At 63.7% G+C, this 16,650-nt stretch overlaps 10 protein-coding genes across 10 annotated transcripts; 5 read left to right on the plus strand and 5 right to left on the minus strand.

Moving 5' to 3' along the window:
- Nucleotides 1–135: 135 nt before the first annotated feature.
- Nucleotides 136–1,377, plus strand: MICPUN_58641 (predicted protein; the record flags this gene model as incomplete). Its single annotated transcript, XM_002502109.1, has 1 exon — nucleotides 136–1,377. The coding sequence occupies one exon, from the start codon at nucleotides 136–138 to the stop codon at nucleotides 1,375–1,377; it is 1,242 nt and encodes a 413-aa protein (XP_002502155.1).
- A 52-nt stretch (nucleotides 1,378–1,429) lies between these two features.
- Nucleotides 1,430–3,054, minus strand: MICPUN_108281 (predicted protein). The gene is made up of 2 exons (XM_002502496.1): nucleotides 2,951–3,054; nucleotides 1,430–2,836 (listed from the first exon to the last, which is right to left on the minus strand). The coding sequence occupies exon 2, from the start codon at nucleotides 2,653–2,655 to the stop codon at nucleotides 1,492–1,494; it is 1,164 nt and encodes a 387-aa protein (XP_002502542.1). The 5' UTR covers nucleotides 2,656–2,836; nucleotides 2,951–3,054; the 3' UTR covers nucleotides 1,430–1,491.
- Nucleotides 3,055–3,805: 751 nt separating this feature from the next.
- MICPUN_74037 (predicted protein) lies at nucleotides 3,806–4,042 on the plus strand (the record flags this gene model as incomplete). Its single annotated transcript, XM_002502110.1, has 1 exon — nucleotides 3,806–4,042. A coding segment is annotated over one exon (237 nt), but the record flags the coding sequence as incomplete, so codon positions are not given.
- A 354-nt stretch (nucleotides 4,043–4,396) lies between these two features.
- On the minus strand, nucleotides 4,397–4,765 carry MICPUN_81540 (predicted protein; the record flags this gene model as incomplete). The annotated part of the gene is made up of 1 exon (XM_002502497.1): nucleotides 4,397–4,765. One exon carries the CDS (start codon nucleotides 4,763–4,765, stop codon nucleotides 4,397–4,399), a length of 369 nt encoding a protein of 122 aa, XP_002502543.1.
- A 285-nt stretch (nucleotides 4,766–5,050) lies between these two features.
- MICPUN_58645 (predicted protein) lies at nucleotides 5,051–6,444 on the plus strand (the record flags this gene model as incomplete). Its single annotated transcript, XM_002502111.1, has 2 exons — nucleotides 5,051–6,377; nucleotides 6,428–6,444. The coding sequence occupies 2 exons, from the start codon at nucleotides 5,051–5,053 to the stop codon at nucleotides 6,442–6,444; spliced, it is 1,344 nt and encodes a 447-aa protein (XP_002502157.1).
- Nucleotides 6,445–6,563: 119 nt separating this feature from the next.
- On the minus strand, nucleotides 6,564–8,522 carry MICPUN_50295 (predicted protein; the record flags this gene model as incomplete). Its single annotated transcript, XM_002502498.1, has 1 exon — nucleotides 6,564–8,522. The coding sequence occupies one exon, from the start codon at nucleotides 8,520–8,522 to the stop codon at nucleotides 6,564–6,566; it is 1,959 nt and encodes a 652-aa protein (XP_002502544.1).
- Nucleotides 8,523–10,787: 2,265 nt separating this feature from the next.
- Nucleotides 10,788–11,753, plus strand: MICPUN_58647 (predicted protein; the record flags this gene model as incomplete). Its single annotated transcript, XM_002502112.1, has 1 exon — nucleotides 10,788–11,753. The coding sequence occupies one exon, from the start codon at nucleotides 10,788–10,790 to the stop codon at nucleotides 11,751–11,753; it is 966 nt and encodes a 321-aa protein (XP_002502158.1).
- A 31-nt stretch (nucleotides 11,754–11,784) lies between these two features.
- Nucleotides 11,785–13,297, minus strand: MICPUN_58648 (hypothetical protein; the record flags this gene model as incomplete). Its single annotated transcript, XM_002502499.1, has 1 exon — nucleotides 11,785–13,297. One exon carries the CDS (start codon nucleotides 13,295–13,297, stop codon nucleotides 11,843–11,845), a length of 1,455 nt encoding a protein of 484 aa, XP_002502545.1. The 3' UTR covers nucleotides 11,785–11,842.
- Nucleotides 13,298–13,658: 361 nt separating this feature from the next.
- Nucleotides 13,659–14,648, plus strand: FEY (forever young-like oxidoreductase; the record flags this gene model as incomplete). Its single annotated transcript, XM_002502113.1, has 1 exon — nucleotides 13,659–14,648. One exon carries the CDS (start codon nucleotides 13,659–13,661, stop codon nucleotides 14,646–14,648), a length of 990 nt encoding a protein of 329 aa, XP_002502159.1.
- A 7-nt stretch (nucleotides 14,649–14,655) lies between these two features.
- DHFR-TS (bifunctional dihydrofolate reductase-thymidylate synthase) lies at nucleotides 14,656–16,341 on the minus strand (the record flags this gene model as incomplete). The annotated part of the gene is made up of 1 exon (XM_002502500.1): nucleotides 14,656–16,341. The coding sequence occupies one exon, from the start codon at nucleotides 16,339–16,341 to the stop codon at nucleotides 14,770–14,772; it is 1,572 nt and encodes a 523-aa protein (XP_002502546.1). The 3' UTR covers nucleotides 14,656–14,769.
- Between the last annotated feature and the right edge of the window lie 309 nt (nucleotides 16,342–16,650).

Genomic DNA, 16,650 nt, shown 5'->3' on the forward strand with positions numbered 1-16,650 from the left:
CACGCACGTCTGATGAAGGGTAATACGACTCGTGCACTAGCCTTGACGACGAATAAAAATCAGCTTCCCGTCTCACAGCCCTCAGCCCACTCGAGCCACGACAGTGTTTATCCATTATCTCGATCACGGCGCGCTATGTCGGCGGTCGCACTCGCCGCTCGGGTCATTCCGACCCAGTTCGCGCCCCCCGATGGGCGACAACTCGATCGTCCGGTCGCGCGCGCCTCTCGCGTCCGGGTCAGCCGCGCGACCGTATCCCCGCGCGCGCTTCAGAGGGCGGATGGTGACGACTTCGAGCTCCTCCGAGAGCTCGGCAAAGTGTCCTACGCCGTGGAGCAGCAGGCTGGGGAGGCTACGCTCAAGTGGCGCGGCGGGGACGACGGCACCGTGCCCGACTCCTTCTCCGTGGTCGGCGCCGCGCCACTCGCCGGCGGCGTCGCCGAGATGAAGCTGTACGCGGGCAAGGTTGTGGGATGGGAGGGCCCCGACGGCGGCGAGCGAGGGCCGCGAGTCCCCGACGTGCTGCTGAAGGAGTACTGCAACGAGCCCGCGGCGTCGATGGCCGACGCCGAGGTGGACGCGTACACGAAGCTGTACTCCAACCCGAACGACTCGACGATCGGGCAGACGTGGGACGGCCAGGCCGTGGGCACGCCCTTCGACCCGGCGTCCATCCCCGTCGTGCCCCTCATCGCGTACTTCACGTCGGACTCTGTCGACGGGGTGGGGACCAGTCTGTGGACGGTCCAGGCGTGGGGACCCGGGGGCGTGTCGCGGCTGGCGGAGTACCCGGGAAAACAGCAGGACGTAAAGAAGCCGTCGTTCTGGCCGCCGGTGCAGAGGGTGAGGGACGTCGGACTTGGTCCGAGGCACAGGTTTGTGAGGAACGCGGTGAAGGGGGTGTTGGCGGCGGTGGACGCCATCCATCGCAGGAACGTGGCCCACAACGCGATCGACGCCTCGTCGTTCCAGATGAGCACCCTCAAGGACCAGAAGGCTGACGAGTTGGAGGTTCGGCTCATGAATCTCGGGTTCGCCGGGGATCTGACCGAGGACAAGAGGCGGGGGGACCTGAGGTGCGCGGCGATTGTCGTCGCCGAGTTGGTCTTCTCGGCGCTGTCGGCGGCTGGATCGGACAAGGGCCGAACCTCCGCCGCGGCGATCCAGCGGCTGTTCGAGCAGGTCTTCTCGCTGGACATGACGCAGGCGAGGGAGTACTGCGTGGAGGAGCCCGAGTGGGAGGCTGTGGTGGAGTTCTGGGACTACCGGGACAGGCAGGGCGACGGGTGGGCGCTGCTCGGAGACATGTGGCGGGGCGAGCTGTCAGCTGAGGAGCTGCTCGCGCGCGCCGAGGCGATCGAGACCCCGTACGACTGAGCAGACTTTAGCGTAGCGCGCATTAGCGGTATTACGTGCGGGGAACATGACTCGTCGACGTTTCGTTCGATGTTGTTACAACATTGCCGTCGCGCGTTTTTTTCGCACGAAAGACTATTCCCTCATCGGGTGAATCTCCTCCTCCTTCGCCATGAGCCTCAAGCCTTCCAGCCTGGTCTTAGCCTTTGGCACGTCCAGGACGAGATCCTCGACCACAACGTCCATGCGATCGAATCCAATCTTCATCTGCGAGGCGCTCACTTCGCCGGACTTGCCGAGCACCTTGAGCAGGCCGAGGAGCCTGGGCGCAGTCTCGTGCCCCTCTGGAGCCTCGATGCACAGCACGAGCGCGCGCTTCACAAACTCGTGGTGGAAGTAGTTCATGTGCAGCGACCTGAGGCACCTTCTGGCCTCGTTGACGTCGCCAGAGCTGACGTACTCGGTGAGGCACTCCTGGATGGCGTGCTTGGCCTGCTGCAGCGGGGTCAGGTCGCTGTCCCCCCAGGCGCGCAGGATTCGCTCCGTGCCGTGGTGCGCGTGGAGGTGGCCGTGCGCCAGGTCGATCGTCTCCGCAGCCTTCTCCCCGACCCTGAGCCCCGGGAGCAGGCCCTCGAGGTTGGTGTGCAGGAAACGAGGGGGCAGGATGTCGTCCACGGTGGCGCGGGCGATGAACATGGCGAGGTCGTCCGCGGCGGCGGGCACGTCGATGGCGAGGTCGTCGACGCTCTCCAGCAGCCGCTCGAAGCCCCGCTGCAGCTGCTCGGGGTCGACGTGGTGCGGGTAGAGCGCGGACAGGAGCACCGCCGCGGCCTCCTTCTCACGATCGCCCCTGTCCATCGACATCGTCACGAGCTTCTTCACGAAGAAGTGCTGGTACAGGGGCTTATTCGTCTCATCCAGCGCTCGCTGCGTCTCCCTCGCGTCGTGCGTCTGGAAGTACTCCTCGATGATGGCGGTGACGGCGTTCTTGTACGCGACGATGACGTCCGTGCGCGGCCCCACCCTCGTTTGGCGGAGCTCGTAGTCGTTGAGCTCGGCGCTGTCGTAGTTCGGGTCGTTCTCGTCGAGCGCGAAGCACGGGTGCGCCTCGGCGTCCATCACGGCCAAGATCTTGTTCTCCCCCTTCTTCACCCTGTTGCCGGGCCTCTGGTGGTGGTGCTTGCTGGGAGATCCGATAGGGGAGGTGAGGCCCTCCTCACCGCCGTTGAGAATCTCGAGGGCGTGCGCCCGCACGGCCTCATCGAAGATGGCGCGCTGCTCTTTCGTGAGGAGCGACATGTCGGTTCACCTCGACTCTGCTTGTTAGGGTTGCTGCGAACCCCCGATCTCAAGAAAAACGTTGGAAGCACGCCGGTGAAGATTTGCGTGCACTTCGGGGCGTCGGTGGTGTCGGCCCGGTGTTGCTGGGGGTGATGTACGTGTGGCGACGATGCCGAAGGAAGATTTACAGAATTCGCACCTGCGAAGGGATCATCAGGAGGTCAGGCGAGGGCCCTGTCGAAAACCGCGGAAGAAGGTATCGTTTCGAGCTTTTTCTTTTTGGCGATAAATTTAGCATGGGGCGCGGACTCACCAACGGAAGGGTTTGCAGGGTCTGAGCGCAGATCTGAAGGGGTGAAGTTACTCTTCGGCGATGGTCAGGTCACGAGGTCGGGCGGTGCTCCGACGGGGGGTGATTGGGGGCGCGTGTCTTACGTTTGTTGGGGGAAAACCTTGCATGGGGCGGATAAATAAAACCCGCGGGAAATCCTGTGGCTTTGATGCTGACGCAGCTCGCGGACAAGCGGACGGACAAGCAGGAACGGACGCGGAACAGGTCGGAAAAAATGCGAAAATATGGTCGGTTGCAACATTCACGTGAGTGCAGGCCACCTGACACAAGTCACGCGCCCGCTCGTTTGTCACATCGGACCAACGCCCGGAGGCTCCACAAAATCCGATGAGCGCGGTGGCGGCGACCCCGATCCCCGCGACGACGTCAATCTTCCGCGAGACGCGCGCGCGCCTCCGGGCCCCACTCCCGGCTCCAACGCGGGCGCGGTGGTCATCACGCGGCCGCCATCGGGTTCGCGCCAACAAAGAGAACAGCACCGCCATCGTGTTGCTCCCCGAGGCGAAGGAGTACTTCAGGGAGGTGAGCGACGACGACGGGTTCCTCGCGGCGGCGCCCTGCGACTTCTTCGAGCTCCTCGGGCTGGACTGCGACTGCGACGACAAGGAGGTGAAGGCGGCGTTCAGGAGGTTGACAAAGAAGACCCATCCGGACATCGTCGGCGCCGTCGCCGAACCCCTCGCTGTTTTACTCAACTCGGCGTACGCGACCCTGTCCAACGACTCCACGAGGGAGGCGTACCGTAAGGCTGTCGAAGGGGCCAGGAAAACCTTCGACGGCGGTTCTCAGTTCGACGGCAAGCCCGTGAGTCAGTGGCTGGGCCCGGATAGTGAAACGAAAGCCATCTTTGTCGACGAGTCCACGTGCATCGGCTGCCGCGCGTGCGTCACGTGGGCGGCGGGGACGTTCGAGATGGTGGAGGACCAGAACGCGGGCAGGGCGAGATGCACGCGACAGTGGAACGACGACGAGGAGACGATGCAGATCGCGGTGGAGATGTGCCCGGTGGACTGCATATACTGGGTGAAGCGATCGCAGCTGGCCATCCTCGAGTACGCCATGAAGGGGTGCAAGCGAGAGGACATCGCCATCATGGCGCGTCGAAGGAGTGGAAACATGGGCAGCGCGCCGTCCGGCCAGAACCCCTTCGCCAGGGCTGAGAGCATCCTCAAGTGGCGGCGGGAGGGGAAGCAGTTCATCGACGCGGCGGCCAAGAAGGCGGGCGGAGCGGAGGGGGGGACGTATCGCGGGCACGACGAGGCGCTGGCGGGGGCGATCGCGTCGGCGTGGCTCGCGCTGCCTGACGACGTGAGGGAGACGGGATGGCCGACCTTCGCCCGGGACGGGGAGCCTCTGGAGCCCCTGGCGTCTTGATGCTACGACTACGTTTCAGAACATTGACGCTACCTACTCATCTTTCTTTGCCTTCGCCCGGAGCTGCGCGCGTTTCGTCTTGATCATCATCGACACCATCAGTCGGAAGAAGTTCACGAGCACCACCACCTGCGTTACCATCATCGGCGTCGACAGCACCGTGCTAATGAAGAACCCATTCTCGTCGAAGTAGTTTTGCTTCGAGAAGGAACGCCAGTGGCGCCCGCCCCACTCGTTCAGGGTCCTCGCCGAAAAGGCTACAAGCATGCACCACACGAACAGCACCGTCTGCGCCGTTTCACTCTTACGCAGCGCCACCGCGGCGATGAGGGTCAGAACCTCCATCGCCAGTACGCATCGGATCCACGACTCGGTCCAGTCGACGGCGTGGTAAAAACCCATCCACACCTCGTACCCTTTGCGCAGCGCATCTGGGCCCACGGCCTCCCTCATGGCATCGCTGGACCGCCGCAGCAGGTCCTCGCCAACCTTCAGAAGCTCCGCTTGCTGGTCCAGGAGCTCCTCCATCTTCGCTACGCTCGCCCCCTCGCCCTGAGGAGTGAGACTGGGAGTCTCACCTGCACTGCTGTAGGTCTGTTGGATCTGATGAGCACCTGTCCAGTCACTTCGCCATTTTTTGTACAAGCATCAGAGCCACCGAGCGCAGGCTCGGCCCTCGCAGCCTCGATGTCGTCTTACGCCGACCCCGAGGGTCTGGCGGACTCGATGGACCGCGCGGCGGCGATGCTCCGCGCGGCCGCCGACGAGTTGCACGTGATCGACGAGCCGTTCGTGCCTCTCCTCGGAGTCAACTTCGCGGGGCGCGTCGCCGTGTTCGTCTCGAGGCTGCCGTGGCTGCGCATCGTCGCCGTCCTGGTCACCGTCACGTGTCTGCTCGTCGCGTGGGTGAAATACAACCACGCGAAGCTGGTGGCGCGCTTCGACGCCTTCGTGACGAAGAAGGTGTTGACCAAGATGCGCGCGAAGCTGGCGTGCGACGTGCAGATCGACGCCGTCCGGGTCCGACCCGGAGCGACGCCCACGACGGCGACGGCGACGGTGGAGGGGTTCAGGTTGGGGAACCCACCCACGGGCGAATTCAACGCCCCGTTCTTGGTGTCCATGGAGAGGGTGCTGGTGCGGTGTAACCCGCTGAGCCTGGCGGGGGTGCGGGGCCGGGGTAACTTTGTCGTCGGGTGGACCTTCGGGGAGGTGGAGCTCGTCGCCGTGCACGGCGCGGTGGTGTACGTTGACGAGGTGTTCGACCCCAAGCAGGGTAAGAAGATACGCAACTTCCAGGGTATACGCCGGCAGACCGCCGCGCAGCTGGCGGAGGAGATAAACAGGGAGGAAGAGGCGTTGAAAGCGGCGCAGGAGGAGAAGAGGCTCGCTGAGGAGGCGGCGGCGGCGCTGAAGGAGAAGAACATCGAGGTGAAGGAAACGTCCTTCTTCTCGTCCGTCACCGATACGTTCAGCGCGGCTCAGGCGGAGATTGATAAGCAGCTCAAGGAGGTCACCGCTCAGGCTGCGGCGCTCCCCGGGAATATCAGCAGCGGTATCCAGTCAGCTGGTGCGGATGTCACCAACAAACTCAACGCCCTGATCACGCTGTTGGAGCGGGTGAACCAAAAACCACCGGAGGAGACGGAGGAGGAGAAAAGGAAGAAGAGGAAGTTGGTCCTGAATGTGGAGCAACTGACATTCACAGAGTGGAACATTCACATTCTGGCGGTGAGCGAGAAAGCGTTCAAGTTCAAGTCTTGGCAGTTGGAGAAGTTCACCGGCAAGGTTGGCATGCTCGCAAGGGAGTGCGCGGCAGGCCTGCTCAACGAAATCATCAAGGACTTCCAGCAGGAAATCCTGGATTCCCTTACAAAGGACATCTCGGCGGTCGGAGAGGGGCTGCTATCCATTGGCGGCTCGGTGGTTGGCGGCGTGGCTGAGGGTGGGAACATGATTGTGGGTGGAGTGGGCGCAATCGGCAAGGGCATCTCGGACACCGGGCAGGCAATTGGTAAGGGGCTGTCAGACACGGGCGAGGCGGTCGCGGACGGACTGAACAAGACCACCTCAGCGGTTAGCGGTTTCTTTGGTTTCGGGTCCGTCCCGGAGGAACCAAAGAAGGAAGAGGTGGCCGCGAAAAAAGATGCATAGTTAATTTAGGCTCGTCGTCCTGTATTTTAGCCATCCGTTGCTATGACTACTTCTGGCGAACAACTCCTCTCATGGCGAGCAGCTCCTCGGACGCCACCTTCACCAGAAGGTTGAAGTCCGTCCCCACGTATTTCTCCCACATGCGCTTCCCGATGTCGTTTCGCCTCCACTCCTGAGCCGGGTACGCCGGCGACCCGAGTCCGTGTAACACCCTCGCCACCGCGCGCGCGGACATCGCACCCGCGCCGCCGGTCTTCCCGCCGCTTCGCGTGGTGAGCAGCTCCCTCACGTCATCCCTCAACCTCCTCGGCTCCTCCTTGGAGACCACGTCGGCGAGGTCGGGAACGTGGAACGCGCCGTCGCCGCCGAGGTACGCCTCTAGGCTGGTTCTGAGCGACGCGCCCTGCGATTCGTCATCCTCGCAGTCCGCCGCCGCGACCAGCGCGCCGTACACGGTGTCCAGCTTCTCGACGGTAGACGCCTCGACGCGAGCGAGGTGATCGGCCAGGGCGGCGGCGAGCTGGCGGAGGTCCGGCGGCGGATGGAGAATCTCGTACCCGACGGCTCGGTCCGTGAGCTCGTACGCAGCCTCCCCGTTGGCGCTGAGAGCCTGCAACTGCGCGCTGACCTCCTCGAGGCCGTCGTTCATGCGGCGCGCAGCCTCAGCCACAGAGAATCTGTACGCGCCAGCCTTGGGCTTACCGCCGATCTGCAGCACAGCGGCGACGAGTGGACACTGCGTCGCCAGCTGCTCGGGCGTCTTACCGTGGAACCTGAGCTCGCAAGTGGCGCGCATGTCCGGCAGAACCCTGATGAGGTGTCCCACGCCTTCGTTGCTCGCGTCACCCTCCAGAGCCTCAACACCATCAGCCCCGTCCTCACTCGCCGTCGCAGCGCATCGCCGTGAAATCTCCGCGTCGTCCCAGAGCTCCAGACACGAAAGTACCGTCTCGATCACCTCGCCGCGCATGTCCAACTCCCGTTCGAGCTTCTGCACTATCAGCGCCCCCACCGTCTGTCGGCCCTCCGCGACGGCGTCCTTTTGCTTGCCCAGGAACACCTTCTCGAGGAGCTTCAGCACCGTTGGCCTGTCCACGCCGTCGGTGAATGACAACGATCGAAGCCTGGTAAAGTCCTGAGGGTCGATGAACGACACGCACCGCGCCGGCTGTCCGTCTCTACCGGCGCGCCCCGCCTGCTGAATGTACGCCTCAGGTGACCTCGGAAGGCTGTAGTTGATCACGGCGCGGATGTCGGGCTTGTCAAGGCCCATGCCGAAGGCAACCGTCGCGACGACCACCCGCACGCTGCCGCCAAAGAATTGCGCCTGGGTTCTGGCGCGATCCTTCGGCTCCTGACCCGCGTGGTAAGCCTTGGCGACGACGCCCTTGGTCTGCAGGTACGCAGCCACCGTCTCTGCCTGGTTCTGAAACGCTGTGTAGACGATGACCGATCCCTCGCTGTACTCCGGCTCCTTCGTGAGCATGTAAAACAGGGTGGGATCCCTGGAGTTGGCCGGAACACGCATGGCGGCCAGTGTCAGGTTCGGCCGGATTGTGTCGTTGCGATACGCACCCTCCTTCGGGATACACAGCTGAGACCTGAGATGGCGCTCAGTGCGCGCGGTGGCTGTGGCTGAGAGTGCCAGCACCGGACCTTGAAGCTGAAGCCGGGATTGAAGGATGCGTCCCAGGCGGTGGTACGCCGGACGAAAGTTGTGTGACCACTCGGAGACGCAGTGTGCCTCGTCCACGACCGCCAGTGACACGCCTCCGGGCACGCATCGCAGGTCAGACAGAAACCTCTCGTTTAGCAACCTCTCCGGGGACACGAAGAGCACCTTTAGGCGCCCGGCTCGCAACTCATCCAGGGTACCGAACAGCTGCGCGGGTTTCTGATCGCTGCGAAGCGCGGCGCCGGGCAGCGCCGGGGGCAGACCGTGGAGCTGATCGGTCATGAGCGCCAGCAGCGGCGACACTACCAGGGTGAGACCCGGCAGGAGCATCGCGGGAAGCTGGTAGGTCAGCGACTTACCTGCGCCTGTGGGCAGGAGTGCCAGCGTGGATCCGCCCCGAAGCACCCGCTGGATCACTTCGAGCTGTCCGGGTCGGAAGACCGAGTGTCCAAACACGCGCCGAAGGATGTCCACCAGAGCCTCCTCTGTCGGGTTTGCGAGCGCGGCTGCGCACGCGGCGTCGAGCTCGGGGCTCGGCTTCTCGAGCTTCTCTCGTGCCTCCGCCGCGGCGATGGCAGCCGCGGACTGCTTCATGCCAACCGCCTGGTTGAGGTGCTCTGCTTTCGCCTCCTGCATCGCCTTTCGTTTATCCTCCTCGGTCACCTTCTTGGCCGCGTTGCGATCGGCCCAATCGCCCTGCTGCCACACGGATTGGCCATTCTCAGTGGGCTCCGGCACCGCCTTCCGTTTCCTCTCCTTGGTGTTCCAGTTCCTCACGCCGCCGCCGTACCGCGAGTTTGCGCCCGTCTTCTTGGCTCCGTTCTTAATCTTGGTCTTGTAGGTGTTCCTCTTGTTCAGGTTCATCTTGACGAAGTTACCGTGGGCAGTCTTGCTCCTCTTGGCGGGCTTCCTCTCTGGAACCGGAGCCTCGGGAGCCTCATCTCCGGCACCACGCCAGTCCGCAGACTCAAGAGGCTTGGCGCGACTCGCAGTGCGCTTCTTCTCCTTCTTCGCGAGCTCAGCCTCGAACGCCGCGTTCCTGGCGGCGCTGTGCGCGTCCGCCCTTTCGCGAGCGGACATCTGTTTTGCCGGCTCAGCCGTGGGAACGGGCGCGGCCTTTGAGGGCCTGGGCTTTGCAGGGGCGGCAGCACGCCTCCTTTTGGGCTGGACCACGGCTATCGCACATTCATCGGAGTCACTGATGCTGTAGTCCTCATCGTCGCCGTCGGAGCCTTCATTGTCATTCGTCTTCTCCGCCGCCATCCGCGCCTCCCTCTTGGCCACAGCCTCCTCCCGTTTCTTTGCGGCACGAGCGGCGGCTCTCTCCTCAGCTGCCGTCAAGTCCTCCCCGCCATCATCCGCGGGCATCGGCGGCTGCGCGTCGCGCTCCTCAGCTTCCATCATCGCCAACATTTCATTTTCGTCGGGTTCGCCGATCGAACGCTCGGGCGCCTTCCTCTTAGGCTTTGTATCGTAAACCGGCATGGGAGGAGCCTTCCGCTTCTCCTTGGGTTGGCGGGGCGGCTCCGGCATGATGATGGGCACCTTCTTTTTCTCCTTCCCGTCATCCTCCAAAAGCGAGGACAGGGTCATATCCGGAGACCTCTTCGCACCCCCACTTCCCGCCCCCGCCTTGGTCACCACGTCCGATCCTAGCACGCCGCGCGAGTCACACAGCAGTGGTTCAAACGACGAGGTCTCAACTGCTGCTTTGCGCTGCTCCGCCATGCGGGCAAAGCCTCCAATCGCCGGTACCCGTCTGTGCATCCCGGAGCCGGCGCGAGCGAGCGAGGGAACAGAAGACGACATCCCACCGACCGGCTTCGACGCGACGCGAGGCGGCAGCTTGACCTCTGGCTTCGCGATTGCGGGTGCCGAGGTTGACGGCGGCATCGAGGCTGCAACTGGGAGAGTTGGGGCACCAGCCCGAGTCTCCGGGGGTCCGGGCTGCGACTGCGAAGGGCGGGAACGGATCGCGGCCTTTTTCACAGGCGTTGCTTCCACCACCTCCTCGTCGTCCTCATCGTCGCTGCTGTCGGCGGCGGGACGACGCGAGGATGGCCTCGGCGCGTTCGACCCGACGTCCCTGAGGGGGGCCGATGTCTGCATCCGCGGATCTGGCGCGGAAGGCTTCGCCCCTCCGCGCGTCTGCGCCGCGTTTTCCTTCTCCAGCTCAGCCTTAAGGACCCTGTACTCCCGATACATGGCGTACACTTGCTTGTCGGCTCTCACCTCATCTCCTGTCGGCTTCCTGCCGTGCGCCTTTGCGAACTCCGTCTCCCAGGAATTAATCTTCACCTTGCAACCTTCAACCTTCGCCCTGATCCCCCGCTCTCCCCCCTCGCCGCCTGACCGGGCACCCGCCGCTCCAGATGTTGACGGCACATCCGCGACGACACCCCCACTCCGATCCATGCCGCTCCTATGCGCCCCAACGAATGACTGGGTCCCTTTAACGTTGCTTCAACTCGTCAGCTGTCGATCGGCCCCTCCAAGGCCGGATTCAAACTCATTTTTTGGCGCGCTGGGGTGCCTAGTCTGCCAGTGTCGGCAGGGCCGCGGCTTCAGCGCGCGGAGGGGAGGACTTCCGGGGGGATGAAGTTCAAGTGCACGCTCAGCTCAATGGGGGTGACCTGGCTCGAGCGCTTCGTGCCCATCTTCGAGAAGATGGGCAAGGAGCTATCGGTGCTGTTCACCCCGGAGACGCTGCACCTTGTGCAGGGTGCCGCTGATTCAGGCGGTCTGGAGCTCCACGCGGATCTGCTCGTCAAGGAGGCCTTCGACGAGTACAGGATCGCGAGCAACAACGCTGATAAGATCGCGGTCAAGCTCGAAACGGCGACGCTGTACCGCGTGCTGAGGGGGCTCGTAGGGAGCGAGGCGACGCACGTCGAGGTGAAGCTCATCAAGCGCGTCATCCGCGAGGGCCTCTCGCTGCCATTCCTTAACTTTGCCAGCACCGGCCTCGTTGATATCACGCAGGACGTGCCGCTTGGAGGCCCCCTGAACAAGCGCGAGCTCGAGGATCTGGAGCATATCGTGCAGGCGAACGTCGTGAACGTGCCCTACTGGCTCAACCTGGACAGGCAAGCGACGGAGGGTGCTCACCAGGCGGCGGAGAGGTTCAAGGCGGTGGGGCCCCGGACGGAACTCGCCACCACCAAAGCCGGGTCGCTCCACCTGGCCACCGCGAAGGGAGGGAGCGTGACCCTCGGGACGGAGTACAGGGGTCTACCGGTGCTCCCCGTCGCCGAGGACCAGTACGAGACGGCTCAAGGCGGCGTGGACGACGACGACGACGCGGCTGGCGCGTCGGAGCGTCTCGCCGAGGCGGTGGCGAGCGGGTCGGCGGCTCTGGTCGCCGTGAACACCAAGCAGCTGTGGAAGGGTCTGCAGGGGGTGCAGACCAACCCGAGCAACGCGATGATAGGCGTGGCATCCAACCGCGGGCACATGGAGTTGGTCTTCAGGTACGACAGGCAGACGGTGAACGGCCCAGACGCGGTCGGATTGTTCGTGAGGGTACCGGCTGAGATTGACGAGGATTTCGACTTCGACTGACAACACGCACACTTGGGGAACAGCGACGTTCTCACGGCTAGCTTAGAAACAAATTACACGCGCGAAATACCACTATTAGACTCTTGCGATCATCGCCCCTGCGCAGTCCCTCGGCCAACCTCACGAAGGAACTTCTCGATGGGGTCGTCCTTTTCCTGCTCGTTGGCCAGGAACGTGGCGATGGCAAATGCGTCGCCGCCGTCGGCGTCGTTCAGGCCCTGAATCTCGATATCGTCTCCCCTACCCGCGGCGGCCACCGCGGCACGATCTTCTGCCGCCTGTCGCGCCCTAGCCTTCGCCTCCGCCTTCTGGGCGAACTGCTTACCCTCGCCCTTGGGCTGGTTTGCCTCCTCAATTTCCTCGGCAACCTTGACGCCCGCCTCGCACTGCTTCATGTTGGACCCGTCCGCAATCTCGTGGAACTTTCGCGCGTTGTCGAGGTACCACTTCGACGGCATTTTCTGACGAATGCGCCTGGACGAGCTGGCGATGATGTCCATAGTGGTGCACCTCATGGAGTAGTGCTCGGTGGCGTCAGCCATCATGAACTGGTCGAGCGCCGCCATCTCCCAGTCCTCCAGCTTCTGCGACCCGAGGATGGAGTGGATCGTCTTGCACCCGAAGCTCTGCAACTTCATCTGCGTGTTGGCGCTCATATCGTCCGTGGCGACGTACGTGGGAAGGCCTTGCCCCGCCTTGGCCTCGCGGCACATGTGCACGAACGGGTCGATGTTGATGGACGCCTGGTTCGAGTTGAACGACTTGAAAACCGGCATGCCCATCGTCGCCGCGTTGGACCTCGCGTGGACCACCCGGAAGTTCCTGTCCGCGGCGCCGAACAGAAACTTGCGCACCTCGCTGGACAGAAGCTCTATGTGCTTCGAAGCCTGGAAATCGAGCTCGGTGCCCGGCTCCTCGCACTCGGCGTACACGGCGGAGGCCACGCACGATGGCTTTCCGCCCCTCTCCTTGATGCTGTCAACCACCGACTGGTAATCCTTCGCCGAGGTGAAGGGATCCGAGCGAACCGTCTCGTCGCCGGGGGAGACGAACGTGGTTCCGATGGTGTCCTGCTCGCGAAGCGCGGTGATGCAGCCGCGGTCAAGGTTGTGGGTGAGGAACGCGGCGCGGTCATCCTTGGTCATCGCGCGCCAAGTGCCGGGCTCGGGCTTGACGATCGCGTCGAAGGAGACGTACTCGTCCTCGCCGCCGTTCACCGCCCTGGTCTTAACGGGACCCACCACCAGCTCCGAGCCGGTCTCTCTCGCCATCTTGGCGTAGCACTGCAGCGACCTGAGCTGCTGGGGTAGACCTTGGGTCTCCCCCATGAGCGCGTACATCACAGGCGTGGGCCTCTCCTTGCCCTTCAGCAGGTCCAGGCCGGGCAGAGGGCCCGCGCTGTGGGTGTACACGCCCAGCCCGATGAGCGCGGCGAACGCGAGGGACCCGAGCGCGATCACCACGGGTCGCGAGGACCCGCGGGACCGCGTGCGGGCATCGTCCCCGCCCAGCAGAGGCGTCGCTGCCTCGACGTCGTGCGCCATTGTGTGCAGCGTCGGGCGCGGGCCAAAAAATATGTAACCGAAATTTTTGCCGGAGACAATTCGATGTTGGCCCACAGTATTCCAGTAAGGGTCTTGACGTATATGTATAAGCGATGTACATGTTCAAGGAGATGATTCGTATTTACATGAGAATCCTGACTAAACGACATGTTCTCTCCTGTAATTCGCACGACGTAAACTGCCAGTCAGTCACAAGCGAGGAAGTTCAGATCAGATGCAGCTTGAGAAAAGCGATCGATCCGACGAAACGTCGTCCACAAATAATCACACCCGCAGGAGACAGAGGCGTTCGGATAGCGCCATGGGACTCGGAACGTGGTTCGATGTCGTTGACGATGTGATGCTACAGCGTTGGCACACGCGCCACCTGCCCACCGACCCGGCGGAGGTGCTCGGCCCCGACGTGAAGGGGAAGACCTTCATCGTCACCGGACCCACGAGCGGGATCGGCACGACGACCGCGGAGACGCTCGCGAGAGCCGGTGCGCGCGTGGTGCTCGCGTGCCGAACGGTGAAGCGCGGGCAGGCGCTGATCGACTCGTGGAACTCCACGCAATCCGAGCCGCTGAGGTGCGAGGCGATGCACCTGGACCTCGACTCGCTGGACTCCGTCAGGACCTTCGCCTCAGCCTTCCTGGCCAAAGGGGAGCCCCTGCACTGTCTGCTGAACAACGCCGGCGTCTTCGACATGTCCGGCGCGTTCAACCGCACGAAGGACGGCCACGAGTCGCACTACGGCACCAACTTCCTCGCCCCCGCGCTCCTCTCGCTCCTGCTCATGCCGTCGCTCAAGCTCGCGGGCACCGCGTCGGCGCCCGCGAGGGTGGTGTTTGTGTGCAGCAAGCTCCACCAGTTCTGCCGGAGGCTCCCGCTGGACGACCTCGGGTTCGAACGGCGATCGTACGGAGCCAGGGCGGCGTACGCGCAGAGCAAGCTGGCGGAAATCCAGTTCACGCGGGAGCTGGAGCGTAGGCTCGGGGTGATGGACGGCGAGGACGGCTCGGTGAGGGGCGACGCGACGGTTCGGTGCGTGACGGTGCACCCGGGGAACATCGTCACCGGGGTGGTCAGGACGCTGCCGTACGTGGTCCAGGTGGCGTACAAGATCATCATGAGCCGCGTGTTGCTCACGCCCAGCGAGGGCGCGCGCGCCAGTCTGTACGCGGCGACGAGGGGGGAGGCGCTCACCGGCACGGGGCGGGCGCCGTATTTCACATCCGAGTGCGTCGCAAAGTCGCCGAGTCCGCCGGCGCTCGACGACGAGGCGGCGGCGAAGCTCTGGGACGCGACGCTCGCGACGCTGGGGCTGCCGAAGGACTTCAAGCCGTGAGGATGGGTTTAGCGAAGCAACATGTGGTTATTGATAGTTTTATCGCCGCCCCGTGAAGGGCACTTTTGAGCGTTCGCCTCTCGCTTCTCATACTGCCTTCATCCCACCACCGCGACTCGCTTTAGACCGCCATTTGCATGGCTATTTTGGGATGCGGGTCGTAATCCACGATCTCGAAATCGCTGAACTCGAAGGAATCGATGTCCTTCTTCTCCGGGTTGATCTTGAGCGTCGGGAACGGCCTGGGCTCGTTCTCGAGCTGCTTGTAGAGGGGCTCGACGTGGTTGGAGTACACGTGGGTGTCGCCGCAGCAGTGCACAAAGTCTCCGGGCTTCAGTCCGCACACCTGCGCCACCATGCAGGTGAGCAGGGAGTAGCTCGCGATGTTGAAGGGCACACCGAGGCCCATGTCGCACGACCTCTGGTACATCTGGCACGATAACTCACCGTTTGCGACGTAAAACTGGCAGAACATGTGGCACGGGGGCAGGGCCATCTCCTTGAGCGCCGCGGGGTTCCACGCGGTGAGCAGGATACGCCTGTCGTTGGGGTTGTTCTTGATCTTGTCGATCACCTCCGCGAGCTGGTCCACTCCCTGACCGGTATAGTCGGCGTGCATGTCCTTGTACTCGGCGCCGAAGTGGCGCCACTGGAAGCCGTACACCGGCCCGAGGTCACCCTCCTCCCTGTGACCCAGGCCGACGCTGTCGAGGTACTCGCGGCTTCCGTTACCGTCCCAAATGTGAATGTCCTTGTCCTGGAGTTCCTTGGCGCTGGTGCAGCCCTTGACGAACCAGATGAGCTCCTCCGCGACGCCCCTCCAGAAGACACGCTTGGTGGTGAGCAGCGGGAAGCTGCGGCGAAGGTCGAAACGCATTTGGCAGCCAAACTTGCTAATCGTGCCCGTTCCGGTGCGGTCACCCTTCACGTTGCCCTCCTCCATGATCTCCTTGATCAGGTCGAGGTACTGCATCTCCTCGTGTCGCACCCCCTTCGCCACGGCACCCGCGGGGAGCACCTTGGATCCGGGCGAGCGGAACTTGCCCGTGCCAGGGTCCACGCCGAAGTAGGTCAGGAACTGGATGGTGGCGCCGTCCTTCTCCCTCAGCGGCTTGGCCGAGGCGTACAGCTTGAACTTGGCGGGATCGATCTGGGGCAGGAACGCGTCGCACTTGTACTTCTCTGGCTCATCCGCCGGCGGGGTCACCTCGGTGAGGTGGAGGGCCTGGCAGTGGGGGGATGCCATCGCCTCGGCGTACACCTGCGCGCCGCCGATGACGAAGACCTTCTCGACACCTGCCTCGTGCTCGGGCGCGGAGAGGAGCTCGAGAGCAGCCTCGAGGGAGGGGCGGAGGAAGACCCCTTCCGGGAGAACCTCGGGCTTACCGCCGCCGTTCACGGGCGCGGAGTTCTCCGAGCCGGCCTCCACCAGGGTGTGGCCGCGGCTCAGGACGACGTTGACGCGGCCGGGCAGGGGTCGGAACTTCGCCGGGATGGACTCCCACGTCTTGCGGCCCATGACCACAGCGTTCTTGGTTCCGGGCTCGTTCACCTGGGAGGTGACCGCCTTGAAGTAGGCCATATCCTTGGGGAGGTTCCAGGGCAGGCCACCCTGGTAGCCGATGCCCATCTCGCCCTTGGTGGCAGCCACGACCACCTGGAAGGGGCGAACCGTGGACGCTTCGCTCGCCATCGTGAACTCGTTACTCGGAGAGGTGGAGAAGGATGAGGAGAAACACAACACCCGACCGCGGTGGGAGGGCGTGTACGTAGGGGCACCGAAGAGCGAGTGACGCGGCTGCGAGAGCTGCGACGCGGTGACCGACCAACTGCGGCGAACGAGCGCTACCGCTTGGAGACCACGAGCAATCGTGGTGCCGACGAAGTTATTTTTAAACTTCGACGCTGGAAGAACAACGAACGCTGTCCTTGACGTCGAGCCTGCGAAACGAGAGTGGAGGGTGCGGGATCTGTGCGCCTCTCGCCGTCTCGTTCGTATCGG

The sequence above is a fragment of the Micromonas commoda genome, chromosome 5, assembly GCF_000090985.2.
Source record: "Micromonas commoda chromosome 5, complete sequence".
NCBI classification, from domain to species: domain Eukaryota; kingdom Viridiplantae; phylum Chlorophyta; class Mamiellophyceae; order Mamiellales; family Mamiellaceae; genus Micromonas; species Micromonas commoda.

What these genes read in the sequence shown, in the direction of transcription:
- MICPUN_108281 (XM_002502496.1), bottom strand. Translation starts at nt 2,655, where the DNA reads ATGTCGCTCCTCACGAAAGAGCAGCGCGCCATCTTCGATGAGGCCGTG.